The sequence below is a fragment of the Dacryopinax primogenitus genome (assembly GCF_000292625.1).
Source record: "Dacryopinax primogenitus strain DJM-731 SS1 chromosome Unknown DACRYscaffold_9, whole genome shotgun sequence".
Taxonomy (NCBI): Eukaryota; Fungi; Basidiomycota; class Dacrymycetes; order Dacrymycetales; family Dacrymycetaceae; genus Dacryopinax; species Dacryopinax primogenitus.
This window is the reverse complement of record NW_024467206.1, coordinates 22,337-45,095: the sequence shown is the minus strand read 5'-3', so window position 1 is coordinate 45,095 and position 22,759 is coordinate 22,337. Positions and strand designations below refer to the sequence as shown.

General features: G+C 52.5%; 6 protein-coding genes across 6 annotated transcripts; 3 read left to right on the top strand and 3 right to left on the bottom strand.

Moving 5' to 3' along the window:
• The first annotated feature begins 1,420 nt into the window (after positions 1-1,420).
• DACRYDRAFT_22135 (kinase-like protein) lies at positions 1,421-3,232 on the top strand. The gene is made up of 3 exons (XM_040772695.1): positions 1,421-2,103; positions 2,165-3,164; positions 3,213-3,232. Exons 1-2 carry the CDS (start codon positions 1,527-1,529, stop codon positions 2,962-2,964), a joined length of 1,377 nt encoding a protein of 458 aa, XP_040628587.1. The 5' UTR covers positions 1,421-1,526; the 3' UTR covers positions 2,965-3,164; positions 3,213-3,232.
• A 64-nt stretch (positions 3,233-3,296) lies between these two features.
• DACRYDRAFT_22134 (uncharacterized protein) lies at positions 3,297-3,741 on the top strand. The gene is made up of 2 exons (XM_040772694.1): positions 3,297-3,343; positions 3,401-3,741. Exon 2 carries the CDS (start codon positions 3,408-3,410, stop codon positions 3,582-3,584), a length of 177 nt encoding a protein of 58 aa, XP_040628586.1. The 5' UTR covers positions 3,297-3,343; positions 3,401-3,407; the 3' UTR covers positions 3,585-3,741.
• Positions 3,742-4,283: 542 nt separating this feature from the next.
• DACRYDRAFT_107436 (uncharacterized protein) lies at positions 4,284-5,683 on the top strand (the record flags this gene model as incomplete). The annotated part of the gene is made up of 6 exons (XM_040768467.1): positions 4,284-4,328; positions 4,385-4,440; positions 4,500-4,570; positions 4,620-4,809; positions 5,315-5,557; positions 5,599-5,683. 6 exons carry the CDS (start codon positions 4,284-4,286, stop codon positions 5,681-5,683), a joined length of 690 nt encoding a protein of 229 aa, XP_040628585.1.
• Positions 5,684-7,259: 1,576 nt separating this feature from the next.
• Positions 7,260-7,949, bottom strand: DACRYDRAFT_107434 (uncharacterized protein; the record flags this gene model as incomplete). The annotated part of the gene is made up of 2 exons (XM_040768466.1): positions 7,260-7,561; positions 7,847-7,949. 2 exons carry the CDS (start codon positions 7,947-7,949, stop codon positions 7,260-7,262), a joined length of 405 nt encoding a protein of 134 aa, XP_040628584.1.
• Positions 7,950-8,603: 654 nt separating this feature from the next.
• On the bottom strand, positions 8,604-11,926 carry DACRYDRAFT_22133 (uncharacterized protein). The gene is made up of 7 exons (XM_040772693.1): positions 11,725-11,926; positions 11,442-11,674; positions 11,233-11,388; positions 10,044-11,184; positions 9,409-9,977; positions 9,026-9,350; positions 8,604-8,848 (listed from the first exon to the last, which is right to left on the bottom strand). The coding sequence occupies exon 4, from the start codon at positions 11,079-11,081 to the stop codon at positions 10,461-10,463; it is 621 nt and encodes a 206-aa protein (XP_040628583.1). The 5' UTR covers positions 11,082-11,184; positions 11,233-11,388; positions 11,442-11,674; positions 11,725-11,926; the 3' UTR covers positions 8,604-8,848; positions 9,026-9,350; positions 9,409-9,977; positions 10,044-10,460.
• A 1,593-nt stretch (positions 11,927-13,519) lies between these two features.
• Positions 13,520-15,958, bottom strand: DACRYDRAFT_22131 (uncharacterized protein). The gene is made up of 4 exons (XM_040772692.1): positions 15,509-15,958; positions 15,185-15,452; positions 14,627-15,132; positions 13,520-14,571 (listed from the first exon to the last, which is right to left on the bottom strand). The coding sequence occupies exons 1-4, from the start codon at positions 15,803-15,805 to the stop codon at positions 13,660-13,662; spliced, it is 1,983 nt and encodes a 660-aa protein (XP_040628582.1). The 5' UTR covers positions 15,806-15,958; the 3' UTR covers positions 13,520-13,659.
• Between the last annotated feature and the right edge of the window lie 6,801 nt (positions 15,959-22,759).

Here is a 22,759-nt window from a genome sequence, read left to right as displayed (position 1 = left end):
CTCATAGCAGTTGCACACTGTATAAGCCTAATTTCTGTTTGTCTGTGTCAGCTAACTGGATCCAAACCAGATCTTAACTGGCAAAACTGGGACTGACCCTTGCCTTTTTGGCAGTGCAACCAGAGCTGCTGGAGGTCTAACCCCATATGCTCAATTTGGGTGGGAGAGAGGGATGCAAACTAATCTTGATGCTCTCAGGCAAGGGTATGGACAGCTTCCTAATAAGATATAAGCAAACAAAGTGGGAGGGGCATGGGGGATGTTCTTACCCAGTCAGCAGTGAGGAGCTCAAGATTCTTCACTGTTAGGGCAACACAGGCTGACTAAGTCTGCTCACCTAAGAGTGCCAAGAGTCTAAGCAGGCAACAAGGAAGTGGAGTAGACCTGATGACTAAGACCTATCTACAGTATAGGTACCTGTGGATGATCCTAAGAGACCAAGTCTGAAGAGACAGTCCCCAGGCAGAGTAGGCCTTATATTTATACCTCTGTGGTGGAACCTGCTATAACATCTTGCTTACTCAGCCTAGTCAGGTGATCAGGTCATATGACCAAGGATGAGGTCATGCACAGCCATGCACAGCAGGTCACCTGACCATCCAATCCTTCCAGCAGGTTCCAGCACATGCCAAGGTATACCAGCTACTTCCATGTCATAAAGGCTTAGTCATGTCTCTTGACCAAGCAATGAGCTGGTGCCCTGACATTCACCCACACAGTCCTCTCTTTGGGGGAAGAAGACCAGAGATCTTGTATGGCTCTTTTGCTGCAGCAGCAAGGATCTTGAAGCACTCAAGAGGGTATTCTTCACCATTACCCCAATCAGGAGCACATCCACCACTGCAAGTGACATACTGAGACATAGCTAAGTTAAGCACAGGGGAAAGATTTAAATAAAAGTCAAGCTGGGGTGAGGGGAAAAAGGAAAGAGAATTGCTCAAGTTGGTGCAGAAGTTGTGAGTTTAAGGCACTTGAATAGCCACAGGACCAGGGCAACTGAAGGCCAGCACTAAGGCCCAGTTAGGTCCCTTTGGTTCCCCAAAACTGGGTCTTAGCCCAATAACCTGCCTTGCTAGCCCAATCATGATGGGAACCCAAAGGCCTGGTTCTGGCATGCTGTGATGCCAACAGGCTGGGCAGGGATAGTGGGAGAAAAAGAATGTTCTATTACATTGCTTAGGCCATTGGAATATTCTATTGTGCTTTTCCTAAGAAGAAGCATAAATGTGCTCCTGGTGGCAACTGGGGGCAATTAGAAGCCACCAAAACTGGACCCTGAAACTAGGACCAAACTGGACCCTTATGAAGGTATTTCCTTCATGGACCCTAACGGGTCCTGATATATGGTTCCGGGCGCAGCCGCCGGCCAAAGCGGCCACCGTGGCCGCTTGCCGCCCCGGATTCTTTCACTCTCCGCCACGTTGCGCTTGTCCTTCATATTATGGATGGGCGCTAGTCATTGGGAAACCGCCATGTTCCACTTTCTCCAACGACTGAATCTGATTGCCCGGCAGGCGATACACTCAATGCGGCCCAAGCAATATGTCTCGCCCGTCTTGGTGCAGCCCGACACATTGCTGGACCACAGGCCAGGTGCGCGATTCCACGATGCGGGGTCGGACGACGTCGAGGATCTGGAGTACTATCGACCAGGCGGTTACTGCCCTATTATGTTGCACTCATGGCTTTGCAATGGCCGGTACGAAGTTCTGCACAAGCTCGGGAGCGGGGGTTCTTCCACGCAGTGGCTTGCGCGCGATCACGAAGATGGTATCCTGGTTGCGATCAAGGTTCTGGCCGCCGAGCTCCAAGAGAATGCGAACACCGAGCTGCTGACAGCCCAGCGATTGCGGTCGATCGTGGTCGATTCGTCCTCACTACAGCACATCCGTGTGCCGCTATCCAACTTTCTAGAAACGAGCGCGAATGGGTTGCATACCTGCCTGGTGCAACCGTTGACAGGTCCCAGCCTCAGACAAATGCTCTGTCGTCCTGGGTTGATCCAAGGAACAACCCGTGTGAGGGCGGACCTGGTCCCGAAGCTGGCCAGCGAGGCGGGGAGTGCGATCCGGCTGCTGCACGAGAATGGCATGGCACTGCATGGTATGTGAATGGCTGTGACCAGAGCAAACACCCCGTCTGTATCTGACCAGGACCGATGTAGACATGACATCGTCCAACTGGGCTTTCTCTCTGTTAGAGAGCGTGCTTAAATGGACGGATGCAGAGTTGTACCAGATGGTTGGACGGCCGGAAGTAAGACCGGTGAGGACGGTAGACGGATCGGCCGTGGCCCCGCATGCCCCCAGCGAGGTGGTGGAGCCTGCGAACATGTTGGGCCCTGCTATGGCTCCGTTCCTGCAAGAGTCAATTATCTGCATCGATATCGGAGACACAGTTCCGGTTCCGCAAGGCACAATTCAAAGACAGCCAACCGTCCCGCTACACTATCAGTCGCCGGAAGCTATGCTTCAAGAGCAAATTGGCCTCACTTCGGACATTTGGTCGTTCGCCTTGTTGATGTTTGAGATGCTTTCCGGTTATCCCCTGATCGACCCGATGTGGGCAAGTGACAATGAGGTTCTGAGGCAGATAGAGGCGCTGCTGGACAAACCTCCTAACTCACTTCGGTCGCTCTTGGTCAATGACAGTCCGATGCCCTGCTCGTTGGAGCAAGGCAGAGAGCCTGCGACCACGACGAAAACAAGGATAATCCTCGAGACAAAGCTGCGTTCTATCGCTAATAGGGATAACGATGGGGTCGTGTTGGAAGAGCCGATTCTGGCGGCGTTGGGCAGTCAGCTCAGCGAACGAGAGGTGCAGTGCTGGGCAGGGCTCCTGTCACCGATGCTGAGTTGCTCACCGGCGGATCGACCTCGCATTGGTCTTGTATGTGCATCGCTAGACAAGGCACTTGGCGCTGGTGAAGGAAGCACGGAAGAAGCGGGACGCGAATCCGGCTAGGCCGGTGTGCTAGAGGATGATTGTCGATCGAGCTGCATAGGCTTTCAGGTGCAATACAGTGATTAAGAGTCAAGAGTTTGATAGTCTCATCTTGCCTACAACTCCGAGTATGCAGCGTGCACGCCCTTCCGGCAGCATGCAGTGCACTTTGTTTGGTTGTTTGAGGATGCTCCGCCCTATCGTGGTAGGTAATGGTGGATCTCGTTCGGTTAGGATTGTTTCAGTACTGGGGGATATGCTGGGCGCACTCAATAAGGGTGACATGTCTGCACCAGCTTCTCGCCATTGTTCGCTGCGAATTGCATCGAACTATGTGCTTTTGTTTGATTAAGTGGTTACCTGGCAGCCACCTGAGAAGGATATAACGGGCATGTAGCACCTAGAGAGCACCTATCAACGTCTCTTATCAACCTTGTTAACATCGTCTTCGACAAACCACCAACATGTTTAATCGCGCATTCTCTGCCCTAGCTTCGGCCGTTCGCCCTCGCCGGGTCATCAACATCACGATCCGGTGGGTCATACCGCCACCCAATGATCCCGCTAGGGTAGAAAGCGTGGAACGCTTTGTGATTGATGCAGCCCTGCAGCGAGGTGCCGACTTCGTGGTTATTCGGTGAGCACGGCCGCCCGCCGGTTGTGACAGAGACCGGCTCAAGCGGTAACTCCTCTTCAGGCACCCCGATCATAAAACTACGAGGGCTGCGGGTAAGACAGTCAAGACTCTGAATCATATCACCGCTGATCTGGTGAATGGTAAGTTGTGCCTGGGTTCAGCCCGCGCGAGTGCGGTGTCTGACGTGCCTGGATACTAGTGGAGGCTCGGAGCGGTTTTGCAGTTCACATTTATGTTACCGAGACTACTCCGGCGATGCCGGAGATGAAACTGCTTGAGTTCGGTCCGAAGAGGAGTGCTAACCCAGCCTACTGGACCTTGAACAACTTTGATAGGTCCCACGAGAATCCCGGGGCGAGACAGGGGGATCGGAATGTTGAAGTAGAAGTAGATGACTGCACATAAATCTTTTGCAAATGCCATGTACAGGTCTTCATTTCCGGGGTGAAGTATCCTCGTGCTCTCTCCCTGCACATCCGTTAATATATTGGGTGCCAGCCCCCCGATTCCCTCCGTCTCGTTCATCAGGCCCACCTATCAGCACGCACTCGCTTCCTCGCACACCACCCCCTCCCTCGGCACCCCCCCCCTCACTCTAGACCCCTTTCCCATGCCCCACTTGTATCTGTGATCCGCCCCGCTGCTCTATGTGCTTGCTGCCTCTTTCAGCCACCGCTAGTGTGCAGAAATGCTTAGGCTCTCCATGCCTGGGGTGAAATATGGGCACATGACCAAGTTGCACACTGCAGTAAGCATACAAGCTCTTCTCATCCCGTTCGCCAACTCACCCATAACCCAGAGTAGCCGACCGGTCACTCGAGCGCCTTCCGTGCCGCTCGGCCGGGTGGGGAGGCAGGGTAGTGAGTCGCACACATGTTCTCTCGTTCTGTTGTCAACCAGCATGCTGAGGCTGCATCAGCCAAACACTCTGGCCACTTTGTACCTGTTTTGTTGCCTACAGGCAGGGCAGGGAGTGGGCGACAGTGACGGGTATGTGCCCGCGCTTTTCATGTTCACCACCTTGCTGATCTTGGAGCAGGCAAGCACTCATACACCCCGAGGCACCTTGCTCCCTCTCGAGCAGGGCAGGGTTTCTGGTATGTCTGTGCTGTTCTGCTATCGACCATCTCTATGATCGTGCAGCAGGCGAGCGCCCTGATGCCCCAAAACTCGCTCCCTGCCGACGGCTGGGGAGGGACAGGACCGCAGGGGGTTAGCAAGCGGGCTGTGTATGTCTCTACGGTTTCTGGTATCGGCCATCTCGCTGATTGTGCAGTAGGGGAGCACTCTCGCGCTCTGAATAGCCCTCCCCGCCGTTGACAGACGCTGTTAGATGGGCCCCGCGCGTTGACGCCATCCTCTCCTCCATCGACCAGCCGCACGTCATCTAAAGATGCCACAGCCGACGCTCACCCGGGCGCAACACCCTACTAGAGTCGCTGTGGGACAACCAAAATGCCAATCCCCACCTCCTACATTCATCTGGAGTCGATCCTGCCAAATCCTGTCTGCTGGGCCTTGATTTTCTGTCGACACCATCCTCACCCTGCCCCCTCCCCTCGCCCAGACCATCATCAACCCGCCTCCGCCCTCTGCCCGCCCAGCGTATCGTCAACCCGATGACGGCTCTTGTCCAGAAGGTTGAAGTTGTGGTTGGCACAAGCTGGACGTCAAGCATGAATGTGATGTCCGGGAGGATTGCGCAGTCCACTGAGCTCTACCCGTACCCGCCAGCCGTGTCCTCGCCCTCGACCGTCAACACCCTGAGCCCAACGGAGAGGGGATGAGGAAAACGAAGAGCACGAAGATGGAGCACACTCCTCCTCGTTGCACAACAGCAGCCCGGGCGGGCCGCAGAGGTGCGTGTCCCGCTGTCCGCGCCATACAGAACGAAGAGCTGACCCTTGCTAGCGGGGGTCTCTCCCTTCTCCCCGCCAGGGTCGCCGTCATCCTCCTCGCCGAGCAACATCTGGCCGGGTGGGCCGCAGAGTATAGAATGAAGAGCTGACCCTTCCTAGGCAGAGTGCCAGGGCAGGCAGGGAACAGGCCGGACAGGCCCGTAAGATGGATAGCACACCCACTGTGGAATCCGCGCTTGCTTAATCACAATGCCGCTGGGTCAGAAGGTGAAACATTTTACGCCACCTTGAGTCAGAACCCCGGAACGCGCACTACGACCAACCACCTCGCACGAATGCGGACATGCTCTCCTCATCCCTGTAGCACAGGTGCAGCCTGAAGAGGGAGCAGGTGGGCGACGAGCACGAGGGTCTTCGAGGGTGGGGTCAAGCACGCCAAGGGAGTCGAGATGGGGGTGCTCGAGACAACTGACGGCAACGGGGAGATGCGGCTCCAGGTGGTCGTGGATGACCCAACCGAGGTGATTCCCAACGATCAGGTTATAGAAGAAGACCCCGAGAGCTCGAAGTGAATACGTGGACGCCCCAACTGCAGCAGAACGCGCTAAACGCGGACAACGAGGATGTCCGGAAAGGCGTCTCTGATGAGGAGGTGGCGGTGGGAAGCGTTGTTGTCCCACAGCAGTAAGAGGGCTCAAGGGAACTCGGGCAGGAACACAAGGCGTATAGCTTGATGACGTGAGTGCGCTCAATCCCAGCAAGGCCGCTCATCACGGCGTGTGCATGCATCCCGTGATGACCGGGCGGTGCTCCCGCGAGTGGGTGTCCACTTTGGGTAGTCGCCGTATCGAACGCCAAGAGCATACAGCATCCCTTTTCCAGCGAGAGTGAACAGTGGAGGATGCGAGGGAAAACGTTTCGATTGAGTGGCCCAGGCCCCTAGCATTGGCAAAGTATATTAGAGTAGCCACACGTTGAAGTCTACCGAATCCTCAGGCGACCGGCCATGATTTGTAGGCATTGTGCAGCGCGTCGGATTCCTTTTATGACATTCTGATGCTCCGGGCAGCACCGCGGAGGCATCATCCCTCAACTGCCTCACATGCCGCATACTCTCTCCTCGTTCCCCACCCACTTTCTTCATGCGGCGGGCACACAGATTCGGTTCCAGGATGCGGCCATGATGTAATGCGAGACGAGTGCGCGGCCATGATGATATGCAAGATGACCTCGCACTCCAAGTGGCAGCGTCTGTACCCGCTGCCCCACCCTGCTCGAATCCGTGCCTCAAGCTCCCTCTTTCATCTCACATCCGCGGTCGGTGCTTGCATACGTTAGGAGATCGACCTTATGCTAGAAGCGATGAGCAGCAGTCATAGTATGAGAAGGGCTGTGCTCGAACTTCACCCACCACGTCAGCCATCCTACTCCGCCTCCTTCAGTCTTAAGAAGCTGGTCGGGACTCAGAACGCATATGACGGTGCTAGGACGCGGTGAATCGCAGTCTAACCAGGGTTGGTAGGCACACGCATAAGCGCCTCGAGCTCCACACCGACACTGCGCTCGGAGAAGGCAGGAGTAGGCTACATCAGAGCACGATGAGCGCCAACTCGCGACCTCGAATCAATCTCGCACATGCCTGTCTGGCGTACCTCCTCGTTTCTCATGTTACTTGTGTTGGCCTTTCTTGCACAATCTATGTTCGCAAGTCAGCCCAACCGTTTGTCTCGACCTGTATGTCCATGATAGCATACCACAGCTTCTGGGCATTGATCGTCTGCCTCGCGTGTCCCTCGTGCTCGTAGCGATTGACTAGCTGCTCAATCTCCTTGCTGTGCACGTCCGACAGGCCCGGAGCCTCGTTCGGGTAGAAGAGAGACCACTTCCGGTCCTGCTCGACGTGCTTCATAAAGAGGTTCGAGATTCAGAGGCGTAGAAGAGGTTGCGCGCGCCAACTCCTCCTGACCGTGGTTCTTGCGCAGGCCGAGGATGTCCGCGTGCCACGGCTCGATGAAGGGGAACGCATCCAGACGCTTGTTCTTGGTCGACGTACCGCGTTGTGGCGTTGTACGCGCGGAGTATGGGTATGATAACGTTGGAGTAGTCGTGGGTGCTGGCCGATCTGAGATGGCCCATGGTCAGCACCTGATGACCCACGCGACTGGCTTACTCTGACATTGACTTTGATGTGGAGCTTCACATAGCGGGATTGTATTGGGGCGTAAAGGAATGTGGAGGTGGTAAATAGAAGATACTGTGGAATATACCTGAAACTAATTGAGTGAGACAGACCCTCAATATCAGTCTGGTGGTATCCGGATACTGTCAGCTATGATGAACTAACTACAATACAACCACATCTTCCCCACTTTTTCCTCCTCCTTTAACCACTTCCCCCTCTCCTCACAGTCCTTTGGGATGACAGCCATGACGTCACCAAGCTTCTTCTTGTATGCAGATGTGTCACTTGGTACCCACGCCGTGGTAACCTTGGGGTGCTGCACAGCCATATTCTTCAATACAACTTCTTCACTGGGGATAAGTTCAGTGGCACAGCCATGGCTAAAGTTGAGTACATGGTGGTTAAAAGTCAAGTTTGGAGGAGAACAAAATTCACCTCTGCAATGGTTTTTAAAGGGGGTGGTTAGTTCTGTACTGCCACCACTGCCTAGACCATGGTTACCAAGGCCAAGTCACCAAGGCCAGTACCAGTGCAAGGTACTGACAATGGTAAGGCCCAGATGGCCTTTCTCAGAAGTTCCCCATGGGAGATGGCCACACTGAAACCACACAGCCACTTCATCCTGGCAATGCACACAGGCCAAGGCTTCACTTGAGTGGCCACATTTCAAACAAGCCATCATTTCATTCACATGACCATGACCATACTATCAACAACATGAGTCCAACCAGTATATTTACTGCTACAAGATACCAGTATCATTACCTCTGTGTACCTTTGCAAGATTGCATATGATTGACATCCTACAAATGGCTATTCTACAATCCCAATGGTGACTGAGGACAGTCATTATCTGAAGTTCCCTGCAGTTGTATTGTAGTTAGTTCATCATAGTCAAATCCAATATATTCATCCCTGGAACATCCATTTTGCTGACTTGCACACAGCATCTGGATACCACCAGACTGATATTGAGGGTCTGTCTCACTCAATAAGTTTCAGGTATATTCCACAGTATCTTCTATTTACCACCTCCACATTCCTTTAGATTCTATATTAGGTAGTGCTGATCTGTCAGGGCACCAGCTCATTGCGGGACGGTCGTTGTACTCCCAAGTCTCTCACTGGTGTAGCGTGGCTAAGGAGTATTCTTCGTCCTCACGGTGGGAGCTCTGGAGTGGACAGAAACGCAACGACTTTGGCGAGAAGGCGCTAACCTGAAGAAGGCTCCAGTACACAATAAAATGAGCCGCTGTCCACGGGAAGACTGCCTTTTAGAGGTACAAAAGCTGAGCTGCGAGCTGCGAATGTGCGCCAATGAGTGGCACGGGGTATAAGTGGAGCAGGGATGACCCAAGCACAGATCCCCAGTAGTACGAATGAGAAGGAGAGGAATGAACATACCTAGACAAGTACGCATGCTTCACGCCCTCTATACTGTTGCCAATCTCCGTGCAGTCCGTGTCGGACGAGATAGGCTCGGACGGCGGTGTCGATGCATGACTTGACCCAGGCGAGTCTTCCGAGTCCCCTCACGATGTTGTAGGTGAAGATGTTTTGCCAATCGGCAGGGTACTCGTTCTCGGCGTCTCGTCATTCGTAACGCCCTCGTTCTGACGGCACAAGCTCATCCGATAAGACCGGCGTATTCTCCACGGAAAGCTCCCCACTTGTATGGGTGCAAGGTACATCGTCCCTGTCGTCGTCATGCGCTCGATCGTCAAATACCCTACCCGTCATGCAGAGTGTCAACACACGGGATATTGGCGTACATGTATCAGACGCACCTTCAAGAATAGCACCCGACCTTCTGTCGTCATTGACCTCGCCCAGCAGCTTGGCGAACCCACCCAGCAGCCCGGCGTTCCCATCTAACAGCCTGGCATGGCTATGATAGGCGTCTGAATGGTGGATCGTGTGCTTATGATAAAAGTGCGGGTAGTGCGCAGTGGTAGCGGATCCGGTCTCGAGTCGCGGGTCGTGGGGGCGAGAAGACGATAGGTACTTGAACTGAAAGAAATGGTGCATTATATCTGCGCACGGGCAAGCTTGTGGAATGGAGAGGCGGTGCGAAGCTGCATATTGTCCGATGGTACAGAGGCTGATCAGGGCGTAGACAGCTTCGGATAAGCAGATGTCGAGAGTGATGCAAGCGAAACAGACGAGTCGGATAACGGATGCTTTGGTGTGGTTCGGTCAATGCGATTGAAGGTCACTAGAGACGTGGAGAGTGTAAGCGAGACGAGATTGGCCGAGAGAAGATGGCTCTGCTGAGAGGTCGCTCATGGGGATGTAGTCAGATCTAACGGTGCGATCGGGAAGGACGAGAGATGGTGAGATTCCGAGGGAGGGCAACCTATGGGAGAGGGGATGAGCTTGGGGTTGACGGGAGAGGAGGGGGAAAAGGGGGTGGGGGGCACACCTGAGATAGAAGGACTTGCTCGTGGATGGCACGAGGCTGATGGAGCATTCGAAAGACGGGAGGATCGAAACGAGAGCTGAGAGAGGGCGAGAGAGGCGGACAGAGACAGAAACAGAGGGAGGGACAGAGGGAGGGACAGCGGGAGAGCCAGTAAAAGGGGATGGGGACGACGAGCTCGCCGGCATGCAGGGCGGCTTTGGTCAGGTCTGCTTCGCTGAGCTGTCGCTGGCTTCTTCGCAGCCCGCCCGTCGTCTACCTCCTCTTCCGAGTGACGTCCACCCCATCCGCCGGAAGCAGCTTGAAAACCCAGCGGTAGGGCCCCAACCTGGCATCCCACCTCGCCCTGCCCACGACGGGGGCTACCCGTAAACCAGCATGCCACACGCGCCCATTCCCAGAGGCCTTCCGACTTTTTAGCTAGCTCCCTGTAGCATTCTTCATGACGCTCGTCCCCCAGAGACTGCTCGAGCTCCCTCCGCACGAACGCTTGAATGTCCGCTCAACGGTTGCCAGTTCTCGAATGTGGACCGATTCTGCACCATCAAAGGCACGATAGATATCCTTCTCCGGGCGGGCGGTAAGGAGAACGCGGACCTGCGGTGGTAACTGCTTGAGCTGCTTGGAGAGAATGTCGAGGAACGCTTTGCTAACGCTGGGCTTGCCAATTTCGTCAAGTCCAACGATCAATATGAGAACGTTCGTCACGAGCCGCATAGAGCAAGAGGGCTCCAGAAGCAGATGCTTTACTTGCTCTGCAGGTCCGTCATTGAATAGAAGGGCACTTTTGTGGCCGACATGTTTCCATAGGGCCTCTTTGAAGTCGTCGTTTAAGTCGGCAAGGTCCTTCGCCACGGTGGAGAACAAACAATTCGCTCGATCCGCAAACGCGGTGCTACAGCAGAACGATGATCCACGGCGACCAAGGCCGCCCAATCGCCCCGCAATTGTGTGTGCGATAGTTGATTTCCCCGTACCAGCGCGGCGGAGAAGTAGATACACTTGTTCGGTGCCTTCACGAGTATCATTCACCCACTCCATGATGTCATCAAGGATTTGCGTTCGCGTGTGCTCGAGGATTGTTTTGTCGATCGCCAACCAGCGCCTTTGGCGTATGGTAATTTGGACAAATCGATGTTGGTCTCTGTGTATGACGCGTGAGACGAGCGAGGCATTATGAAAGCTGACGCACCTAGTGCTCGAACGGAAAAGCGCATTGCGATGCCAATAAGATGCGAGTCAGAATTGTCAATTCGGTCGAACTTCTGAAGCAGATTGTCGAATGCATCGCTGAACTGCTGTATGAGCTCATCGCGTCGCGGGAGCACAACTGACGATGTTTGGCGGGCTGTGAGGAGTGAGCTACAGAGTAGAACACGGAAACGATGAGGAGGACTTTACCGGTACTTTGCTTGAAATAGTTAAAGATGAATCTCCCACACGCATCTGTTTGAGCTATCAAGGACTTCAATGACTTTTCACGTTTCTGGACAAGGGCTTCCTTTAGCCGCATCAGGCAGATCGAGGTCGAATCCTTGCAGGTCTCGGTTGTCTAGTATCTTCTCGTAAACGTCTTTCATTTTGTCCACGAGGTCGTTCACATTCTTGTCTCGGTCACGCTTTGCTTTGTACACCTTGAGCAGGTTGATGAGCAGAACGTACGCGGCTCAACCGAGGGTCACACCTTGTACGCAGCCGAAATCGCCCCCCATGCAATCTCTGCATATGGGTGGAGCTGCAATCGTATACCTCCTACCGTGCCCAACTGAGGCCCTCGAACGTATCCTGCGTTCACGCGGTCGGACGCTGTGTGCGCAGCGCATAGCCGCTCAGGCTCGCTGGCGCATACAGCACCCAGTTTCGGCCTTATTCTCCACCGTCCCGCCCGGTCTATCCCCACATCCCACCCACCCACCTCCTCCCCCCCGCGGCCATCCGTGCTCGCGCCATATACTGGTCTGTGCACTCGGCCGCATCCTTGGACCTTGCCAGGTTCGGCGCGAGAAGTCCTACCCCAGCCCGGCGACTTCTGGAGAAGCATGCATGCTGTACCTCTACACACGTTCTCTGTGCACCGCGGGTCCGAGCTGTTGGAGAGATCGGTCGACTCGCATGCAAGCCTTCCGGGCCGAAGGCGGGAGAGGGCGAGGGGAGTTGATGTAGATGAGGGCTGCGTGGCGTGCGGTCCGAGTGGCTCGCGCGGGTTGGTGGATCTGGGCCAATCGGGAGCGCTTTTTTTTGGGGGGGGCCGGAGGCGTACAGCACAGCGGGGTCTTTGGGTTTCTTGGGTGGGCTGTGGGGCCGCTGGGGAAGGGGGAATGGAGAGAGGAGGACGAAGCAGGAGCTTGGTATCGGTGTTGTTTGGGAAAGAAGCGAGCGGGTTGTCGTCGATATCGAGGAAGAGGGAGAGGCGGGCAAGAGGAGATTCAACGCGTGCGTGATTAGCGAGGGCGGCAAATACTACAAGCCGGGATCACAACGTGAGCGCCTACTCCACTAGAGATGGGCATCGAGTCTTAATATCATTGCCATGTTCTGGGGCCATGCCCGAGGGTGATGAAGACAAACAAACTGATTAGGGTGTGAGTACGCCGACCCGCCCCAGCTCCATCGTTCCTCCCCATTCCGAATCAGATCACTAATTTCGCGCCGTCCGCTCACAGACCGACATTCGTCTCCGACACATCCCACGCCTCGTCTTTCGGCGTCAGCACTAACCTCAACGATCAACTCGCCCCGCTACGACGAGCGCTACCTGATAGTCATCCGGTGAAGACATAACAATCAATGAACGTGTGCGCCAAATTCTCTTCCCTCTTCCTGTCATCATCCAGTCCCCACACCGCATCTCAGACCGTGACCTGACATGGTGCCCAACAACTCGCGAATTCCGCCAGGCCAGTACACAAAGACCTCACTCGGTACCTCAGTTTACACGGTCGGGCTCTCCCCTTCTGCACTGCTGGCGGTCAGCTCGTTCGTCCTCCCTGTCTGACCTGGGCAAGATTCAGCTGGCTCGTTTCGAGCCTCTCAAGACAAGGAGGCAGGGTGCGTCGTCGTGCCTAACGGTCGCTGGTCTACTCACTAGACGCGCCCTCCCTTGCCAGGTCTGACGCAATTCCTCGATCCTCGCTGTCGATTAGAGGTGCGATGGGTGGGACACGGTTAAAGATGAGTTCGGGCAAGTATTTGGCGACATCTGCACTCCTTCCCGCTCTCAGGTGGCGACTTCCCACACGACATATACGGTTCTGGTTTGGAGCAGAATTTGGAAAGAAGTAGGCATGCGGAAAGTCGTGTCCTGCCAAACAGATCCGAGCTTTGCAAGCGTCTCTGGCACTCGATGGCAAGACCTTCCCACTTTACATACCGCGAACCATCTTCTTTGCTGCAGATCCTTCCAGACACATCTAGCCCCCATAAATGGTGAGCTGGGCCGGGCTGATTTTCCACTATGACTTAGATCCGAGAATCACACAGTTGTCCATCGTACCTCAACACCACTTGCATAGTTCCGCCGTTGAGTTGAAGATGACACGGCACAACACATGCGAAACTATTTATCTAACGATTATAGTATTGTAGACCAGATGACATACGGTGAATCTACAGATTATGACTAGCGATTCATGACTGACTGCGAACGGTAAGCCACAGATTTCCCGTGCAGGCTCACTTCGAGCATGTGTACATCATGCGCATGCTTGATCAGCCCTCCCCTCCCTACTCCTGACGCCCATGGGATATCTGAGGTGTCGTTGAGGTTGAACGGGTATCGTGCAGAGCCCTCTTTATCTGCCCAGTCGAAGTCGATAATCTTCCCGACCCAGCTCCCATTTTTCTCCGAGCAACACATGAGGTTGGTCGCCCTGAGATCCCCATGCACAAGGCCCGCAACGCGCAAGGTGTCGAGGGCGGTTCTGAAGTCGTTCGCAACGGAAGCAGGCACTTCGCCAATCTTGAAGATCGATTCCCCGCTGAGCTTCTCCATGACCACCATTTTCGTCCCGTCCGGCAGTTCCTTCACACCGTACAACTGTGGCGCGTAGCCCTTCTCAGCCAGCAAGTTGTGAACCCAGGTGCCCCATCTTGAGCAGAACTTGACCACGCAGGGCTTTGTGCGTTCGCTGTCGACAGTGCGCAATTCCGCCTCATAGATGGGGCTCCTGAAGTCGTCCATGAGACGCTTGTCATAAGTTAGCCGGCCTTCTTGATTGTCGGAATCGGAGAGCTCGAAAAGTGTCCAGGCGGGGAGATACGGCGCTATTGGGTCGGCAAGCGGGGGATTTGGAAGTTCGTTGTAGTAGTTTCTCAATCGGAGCATCGCCTTATTGAGGCACGAAAACTTTTTCGCCAATTCTCGGATGTACTTGTCGTGTTGACCAGCGTTAGCAAATAACGGGCCACATAGCTCAGGAACCGTTTCGACGATGACCGCTTCCACAAACACCACAAGCTGAACGAACATCCACGCGCCGGCCACCGCGAAGGATATGACAGGGTGGGGAGACACTTGACGGACTTTGTTGCGCTTGAATGTGGGTAAAGTCAGCGAGACAAACCTAGGCATGAGTGAGAATTCGTACCTGAGGCTGAGCCCAATACTTCCGAGCTGCGCTGACGCCTTGAAATATGGGCTCGGTCTGCCCGGACCCCAGTGTATTCTTATATTCAACCGTAGCGTTTTCGGATTCTCCAGATTTGTCCCGGAAGACGCTTGTTACGTAAGATCGGTCGGAAGACGTATTTTGGCTGCTGACAGTCTTCATCGATGTTTGACCAAGCAACGCGTCCATGGTGGGCGAAATAGCGGCGATACGTTCGTCTTCACTGGCGTACTCCTCTGATGAGTCCGCGCAGAGTTTCTCTACCAGTCGACAGACTTCCGCGGGTGGCCCTTCGTTGGCGCTTGACCGTAGATCGGCTAGGAGGTCTGCAAAGATGGGGCAGAAGATGCCGACTGACACGCCAATTCGACGAGCACGACCGTCTAAGATGGTAGTGGTCGCGTTGGCTGTGCGCATTCCCGAATGAGTCGCAGCTTGGGACGGCGTAGGCGCATTGAAAGCAAACGAGACTGCACGTTGCACATCTTTTGGCCAATTGTTAGCGATGTGTGTTTCGAGTGACACGATGTGACGTACTTTGCAACACAGGATCTTGTCTTTGCCTCTTGCTTCGTTCTTCGTTTCCTTCCGCAGGCTCCTCTGCCTTGCGTTTGGGTCCACCTGGATCCGAGGCCTTCTCCTGGATCAGTACGAAAAAGTGAGTGCCTTCCTCGTCGGGCCTCTGGCTTGCCCCAAGCTTCAAAGCCTTCTTGATACTCGTCCCAAGTAGCAGCGCTTTGTCTTTCTCTGCGGGCCATTGGAAGTCAGGATCCTCGAGAACTTTACGCTGTTTCTCTTCGTCGACCTATGCAGGGCTGCGTTATCAGCAGGACATCAGGAAACGACTGAGTAGGAACGTACTGCGAACACCCGCATATGACCCTGTGGCACATCCCAATCGTTGGAAAGCTTCATGACCACTTGGCCGATGGTAGCGTCTCTCCGGAAATCATTCGCGTATTGCTTTTTATTGGATCCTAGGACGTAGATGGTGTACATCTCGTCGTTAGCCCTCATGTTATGTTGCTCGGCTTTCGTCCCACTTTCTCCTTTTTGGCCATCGGTCTGTATCTGCACCTGGTTGGCGTCCAGTAACTTGCGCTGAGCTCTCGTATTCGGGCGCATCGATGTACCTGCGGACGCGTTACTGGAGGACATGCTTGCCGTCGATCGAGTAGCGCAGACGAGCTTGAAAGATCATCAGGGCATGGGCAAGCGCTGGGACCGGGTGCGGAGGCAATTCTCGGCGCACAGCCTCTTGGAGAGTTCAACTTCCGTGAGCAAATTTCTCCGGTGCCCCTCTGCGGAGACACCCTTCCTGCAATCACCGTGTTTTGACGGACCTCTGCCCAGTCCCTGGGCAGGGAGAAAGTGCCCTTATACTTCCGCCTCTCCTTCCATTTTAGGAATTTTCTTAATTGTTTTGCTGCGTCCTGCCTTCTCTCCCCATAGACAACTGCTCTGCACACCCTGGGGCTGGAAGTGCAGAGGCAGATGCATGAGAGGAGGCATGTTGAGACACGTCTCATGCCTGAGTGCAACTGTCATGTCATCTGCTATGTTTAGAAACTGACTTACCAAACTGGCACCTGATATGCCCAACTGAAGATATGTCGTCCTGCCCCTGCTAACTAAGGGGGCATCCCACACAATGGTATTTGGGGCTCTGGAGAACTTCTCTGTGATTGTGCAGATTGTTGTGGCTGAATGTCTTGGCACAAAGGAGCCAGCAGACTGGATGTGAGTGCACATGTTGTGAGCAGTAATCCTGAGCTAACTGGCACAGATTGGAACTGAGTGATGGGGAGTGGATCTTCAGGACAACAGCCAGTCCTAAAATCTGATTGTTGTGGAACATCGGCACCTTGAAGATATTTGATGTCATCAAGGTTACTGGATATAAGCAATGGGTTCCTACAGGGTCAAACAAGAGGTAAGTGTGAGATGAAGATGAGACATGTATGCTTACCTGTGCCAATTACATCATACTGCAAGACTACATCAAGGTTGGCTCAGCCAGCATGCTGGTGAAGCAGCCAAAGAAAGTGAGCATGGACATGATACCTGACATTGATCACAGAGCACTCAGTAGTTGTGCTCACTGGGCACAAGCTGCACCCAGACAGTTCCACCTGCCTGAACAAGTGCATGTCAAGGCTAGCAAACATCATTTAGAAGTGAGGGAAGTCATTTTGGCTGCAGCTGCCGGAGCAGGGGAGTGCATGAGCGTTGTGCTGGCACCAGTTGCTCTGCCTGGGTTGACTAGGTTGCCTAGGCCAGCCACTGGTGATGGTATAAGTCAGAAGTGGGTGAGTGATGTGAAAACTGGGCTACTGGAGTGAGTACTACACTTGCACAAGATATGTTATTCTGACATAGCACAGATTTGCCATTGATGTTAGGGTATGGGAGGTTGAGGAAGAGAAGCAGGTGACAGATGGGCATTGGAAGAGAGCACAGGTGTTAGCAATCTTGCTAGATCAAACGGTGGGAGAACTTGCAGTCAATGACATCATGGGAGGCTAACCTGGCACAGGCAGAGATCACAATGGTCACATTCGGGTACTGCAGAGGAGGTTGTTGATGCTGCAGGAGACCCACTGTCAGCCCCATTTCCATTTTGTGACATGGTGCAGGACCACCAGAAGCCTGACTTTGAGGGTGTGACCAGTGCTGGAAAAGGTGCCATACTGCTGGTGCCCAAAAGATAATCAAAGTCTAAGATCTGCCAAGGATGTGGAAGTACCATGGGACTGATTGCTTTGCAAAGAAGCTCACTCAGACAGAGAGATGCTTGGGTGCACCTGGTGCATCCTCTTGGGGGAGGGACACACCAGTCAGAACACATGTCACATGCAAACTAGCATTTGCAGTGACTCATGGGGATGACTTTGCAAAGTGACCCTCATCTGAGAAGTAGCAGTGAAACCAAGCAGGCTTCTTCCCAGTAGAGATCCATGGCATAGCATCCATGTCAAATGACTGTGCCTGAATGTTAGAAGGTCTTGCAGCAATGCAGATCACTGGGGGGATTGATAGTTTCTCATTCTGGTTCAGCAGTATCAACTGAGAACACTGATCAGCTGGCTTAGGAAGAAGGGAGTTGTATGATCACCATACCACCAAGCAGTCAAGCTCAAACTCACAATCATCTGAGCTGAACCCTCCACCAACCACCATTGCAGCACTCTTCTTAGCAATGCTGTATACACCAACTTCTGGCTCAGGTGTACCAGTCAGAAGGAAATAGTGCAGAACTCCAACCATATCATCTGTGGTGAGGATGTTCCACAAGCTGCCAGCAGCTGGAGCAGTAGGCAAGGCTACACTCCACGTCATGATCCCATAGTAAAGGGATGCCAGTCATAGCAGCCAGCAATTGCAGTGAGAATGACTGACATAAGTGGTGGTAGAGAGGTAGGTAGGTATCTCTACAGGGGTTGTCTGAGGGCTTGTGTGCTTATGAAGCATATGGAGCCAAACCAACCATGAGACAGGGTGGACAGTGCTTTGGGTCTGGTCCACAATCCTGAGCCCAGTGGAATTGGCATGTGCCATCAAGACATGTTCTAGACTCAAAGGGCTGGTTTCTAGACTTGAATGGCTGGTCCTATGATGTATGGTGTTCCAGTTGTGGCATGATACTGTTCCTACACACACGCTCAGTGATACCCATGGTTGCCTACCTCAGCAGACTTACTGGCATACACATGCCCATGAGTTGTACATGTGTTTGCTGCACCCATGCAAACTGACCTGAGAAAGGTGTACCACATGCACATAGAGTTACCCTAGGCAAGCTATACTAAGCACATGATTTTCTATAGTCTTTGCAAAGGTTGGCATCCATGAAGCCAGAGAAAACAAATCTGACTCCAATGAAGTGAGTGTCATGATGAGCAAGAAGCCTTGTGTTGATGAACAACAGCTGGCCAGGCCTCAGGGGAATCTGTAAACCCAGCTCAGGAATAACCAAGTGGCCAAGTTTGAAATTACCAAAGACAAAGAGGATGGAATACTGACCCATGTCATCTATCACATCAATGTGAGGCACATAAGCATGTCCCTCCCTGAAGGCCACCATGTGCCAGGCAGTTTGGTGAAGCATTGGTCTCTCCTCTAACATGGTAGCCAATGCTGGGTGTGAATAGGAGTGCTCCAAGATCCTGAAAGCACGTCAGAAGGAGTTGCAAAAGCAGAAGATGATTACACACTTTTTTCCTCTCTTCTGCCACCTCAGGCTCATGGCTAGCCAACAATCTCAACACCCTCTGCCCCACCACCTTATTAAGACAATCAATAAGGAGATTGATATATTTGGTGGCCCAAGGAGTTTGCTTCAGAGTGTCCCCAGAGAAGGTGGGGACCTTGCTGGATTGTCTCCAGATGCCAATGTGCAGAGCTGGTCAGGCTGATCAGGTGTAGTCCTCTCCCCTCAGATGGGCAACCAGATTACATAGACATCTCTGATCAAATCATAGAAATGATTTTCCATCTTGGGCAAAATCCTGATCCCATCATGAATCCTGAACAGAGGAGACAATGATGGGAAGCCAAGGAGACAGGGCACAGAGGGAGCCACTTTGTAAATCCAATCTCCCTCCTCTGGAGCAACAGGAACAGGAGCTGGAAGCGAATTGGCAGAAAAGGTCTCCAAAAGTGTTGCTGCAACAGCAGCATTGCTCTTGGGTCACTTTACAAAGAGTGTTGGAGCAGAAGGCAGCACTTGCACATCTTCAACACAATCAGGTACTGAAAAAGTGGCAGAGAGCACAATAGCACCATTCCCAGCCAAACCTGCCTCTCTCTGCTCAGCACAATGCCCATCATATCACCCATCCTCCATGCCTTGCTACATGCATGCATAGTCCATGCCTTTTGTTTGCTGGGAACAGGTTTCATTGGTATAGTCATGTTGACAGGTCTGCCTCAAGCATGTAGCATGTAGCTGCAACCCAGTGTTCAGAGGAAAGCTTTGTAGAGGATGACGACAACAGGAAGAACAACAAATGACACACAAAACACAGACAACAATCCCCTGCACAAACTTGTTGACGTGGCTTGCTTCTGCATGCCACACATCTCCCTCTCCCCCTTGTCTCAGACAATGACAGATGGCATCGCCCCCAACCCTCTTTACTCTTTCTCTATGCCAATACAGTCTTATGCACATCAACAATATACAAGCCATCACAAGTCTGATCTTACTTCATGCAATGTTTTCCAAGAGTCTGACATTGAACTGGGTGCTTTTTTGTTGAAACCATGGATGGTTTATCATTTCCCAGAGGGGCAATCATGCCATCCATGATTTCTGTAATGAGTACACCCTCACATGGATGGTTCCACATCTGGATCCCTTTGCATTGGGTGGATTTGATGATCTGCATCAGCAAAAGCCTGTGTCAATGACAAAGCAATTAGGTGACCTCCTCTGCATGGCACACAGGAGATTTGAGCAAGATCCCGTGTTTGCATTCATTTTCCATAACATATTGCAAAAATAAGGGAAGCCACTCAGCTGGTCTGATTTTGCATCACAGAAGGGAAGTATGCTTGAATCATGGAAAATATCCAGCAAATCCCTGCCATGACCAGCAAACTTGCAGACAAACTTCAAAAGTCACATTGGGCAAAGCTGAGCTCTCCAGAGGAAGATATGGCTTTGAGGGTCCTGCACAAGGTCCACATGCTGAGGCAAGATGTGCCAGGGAGCAATGCATACAAGCATTGCCAGCATAGTGAAATCTGTTCTCTGGTTTACCACCTGGGACACCTGGCATTCTTCATTACACTTACACCATATGACGTTGATGGTTATCTATGCCACCTCAACATCACAAACAACTGTGATTATGGCTCTCTTGCACAGGGGACCACAAAAGGAACGTGTTTTAAGCATGCAATGTCCATTGCACAACATCACACCATTGCTGCATCCAAGTTTCACAATACCATGCTTTGATTTCATGACATTGTCTTGTGCATGGGAAAAGGGCCTGGTTTGTTTGGCACCTGCAGTGGGTGGTATGGCATTGTCGAGGCCCAGGGTAGGGGGATGTTGCATTGCCGTTTGCTCATTTGGTTGAAGGGAAACACTTCTCCAGATATGGTGTGCAAGAACATGTCAACAGATCCCATATTCAAGCAAAACATGATTGCATGGTTGGAGTGTCTTATAAAAACTGAGATGCCACATCAAACCACAGTCAAAATCAAGACATCCGGCCCCTTGCCCATCCCTAAACTGGATAAAACCAAAATTGATCCATGATCTATTCCTTCTGAAGCCATGCAAACAGATGACCCTTGTAGAGATCTGGTGTTCCCTCTGTCATGTCAGTGAGCTGGTGAAATGCAACAATTGGCATGAACATTGAGCCACCTATTGGATCCACCTGTGGGTGAGGATAAAATTGATGCCAATTGTCAAATGCAAATTGAAAATCAATGAGGAAACAGGTTCAATATTGCTGCACTGCTTGCACCCATGAATAAATGAGTACAACAATGTAATGATGTACCTGTTTCAGTGCAACATGGACATCCAGTACCTTGCATCAGGGGAAGCATCCACCATGGCACTGTATTACTTCACCAACTACATGACGAAAGCATCTCTGAAGGCACATGCAGGAATCACAGCTATGCTCTGTGCAATACAGAAAAATCAGGACAAAATCAGGCAAGATGAAGGCACCCCTTGTGCAGTGCAATCCAAGAGCTTGCTTGTCAAACTGGTGAACCAGATGGAGCTTCCCAGGAAATGTTACACCAACAACTCATGAGCCTAAAACTATGTTGGGGGTGGTGACTGCTATTGGTCACATGACTTCTCTCTTTTACATTGGGGCTACATATTGGGAAGGCTGTTGAGTGAAGAATCCTCTGTGGAGGGCATCAATTCTAGGGATGGCATCAGTCCTAGACTGGACTTTGAGGACTGTGGTCCTGCTGATCCAGTCCAGGACTGGACCATTTGAGGACTGGACCAGGACCAACACTTTTGGGAAATTTGGTTCAGTCCTGAACTGTGAAGGACCGGTCCAGTCCGGTCCCATGCAGCCACCATTTTGCCATGCAATTGGGTGCAGAGTTTGACAGTTTTGGCATTGCAGGGATGGTGACCAGTCATGTCATGGTGTTGGAAGAGGTCAGCATATCATCTGACTGCATCCACAACTGCATTCAATGATTATTTGAAGAGGCCAGTGGAAGAGCCGTTCAACAGTTTCTGCTTGTATGAGTACATTGCTGAGTGTCACAAAGAATCATACAAACCTTCCCCTTGCACCAGGCCAGTTCCCAGCAGTGAGCCAGGCAATGCCCCTTCTCAATGTTCCACCTGTCCAGAAACTTCGAGTGGCTGCAAACAGCCAAAATGTGGGCTTTTTCAGATGAGCCATCCACAGTTTCATTCACATTGCATGTTGCTGTGCTCAGTTCCTGTGGTTCCAGATATAATAGGTCCACCCCTACCCAAGGAAGACATGCATGGCAAGCATAGCAAGGAGTGCTACAGGGCCATGCTGTTGCTTTTTAAGCCTTGGCACTGTGCACAGGACTTGAAAGCACCCAAACAATCTTGGCCCTCAGTGTTTGCAAACACTTCTTTCACTGATATGCATCAATTCATCATTTCAAACATGGCTGTCATGCACCAGTCCAAAGAGGCCAGGGACAATGACCTTTGCAGCAAGTTATGAAGAAGCTGGTATTCCAACTTAGTCACAGATACATTGGTGGAAGAACATATGGAAGATTTGCCATGGATTTGGACATTGATGATGATGAGCAGGTGGTGGAAGAAGATGGTATACTGGTGGAAGAGGAACCCCCTCTTCTCTCCTTGCAGAGCGCAGAGGATGCCCTGTGCATGGGCAAGGCAATATCAGCATAGGGATGGATATGGTCCAGTCCAGTCTGGTCCAGTCTGGGACCAGACTGCTTTTCTGTATGACGGCAGTCCTGGTCTGGTCTTTGGAGTGGTCCAGTCTTGGACTGGTCCAGGATCGATGCAGGACCAGTCCTGATATGGTCCAGCACACACAACAGGTTCATTAGTGCTACTCAATGACAAATTCAGTGTCACTCTCTGAGATTTCCTCCCAG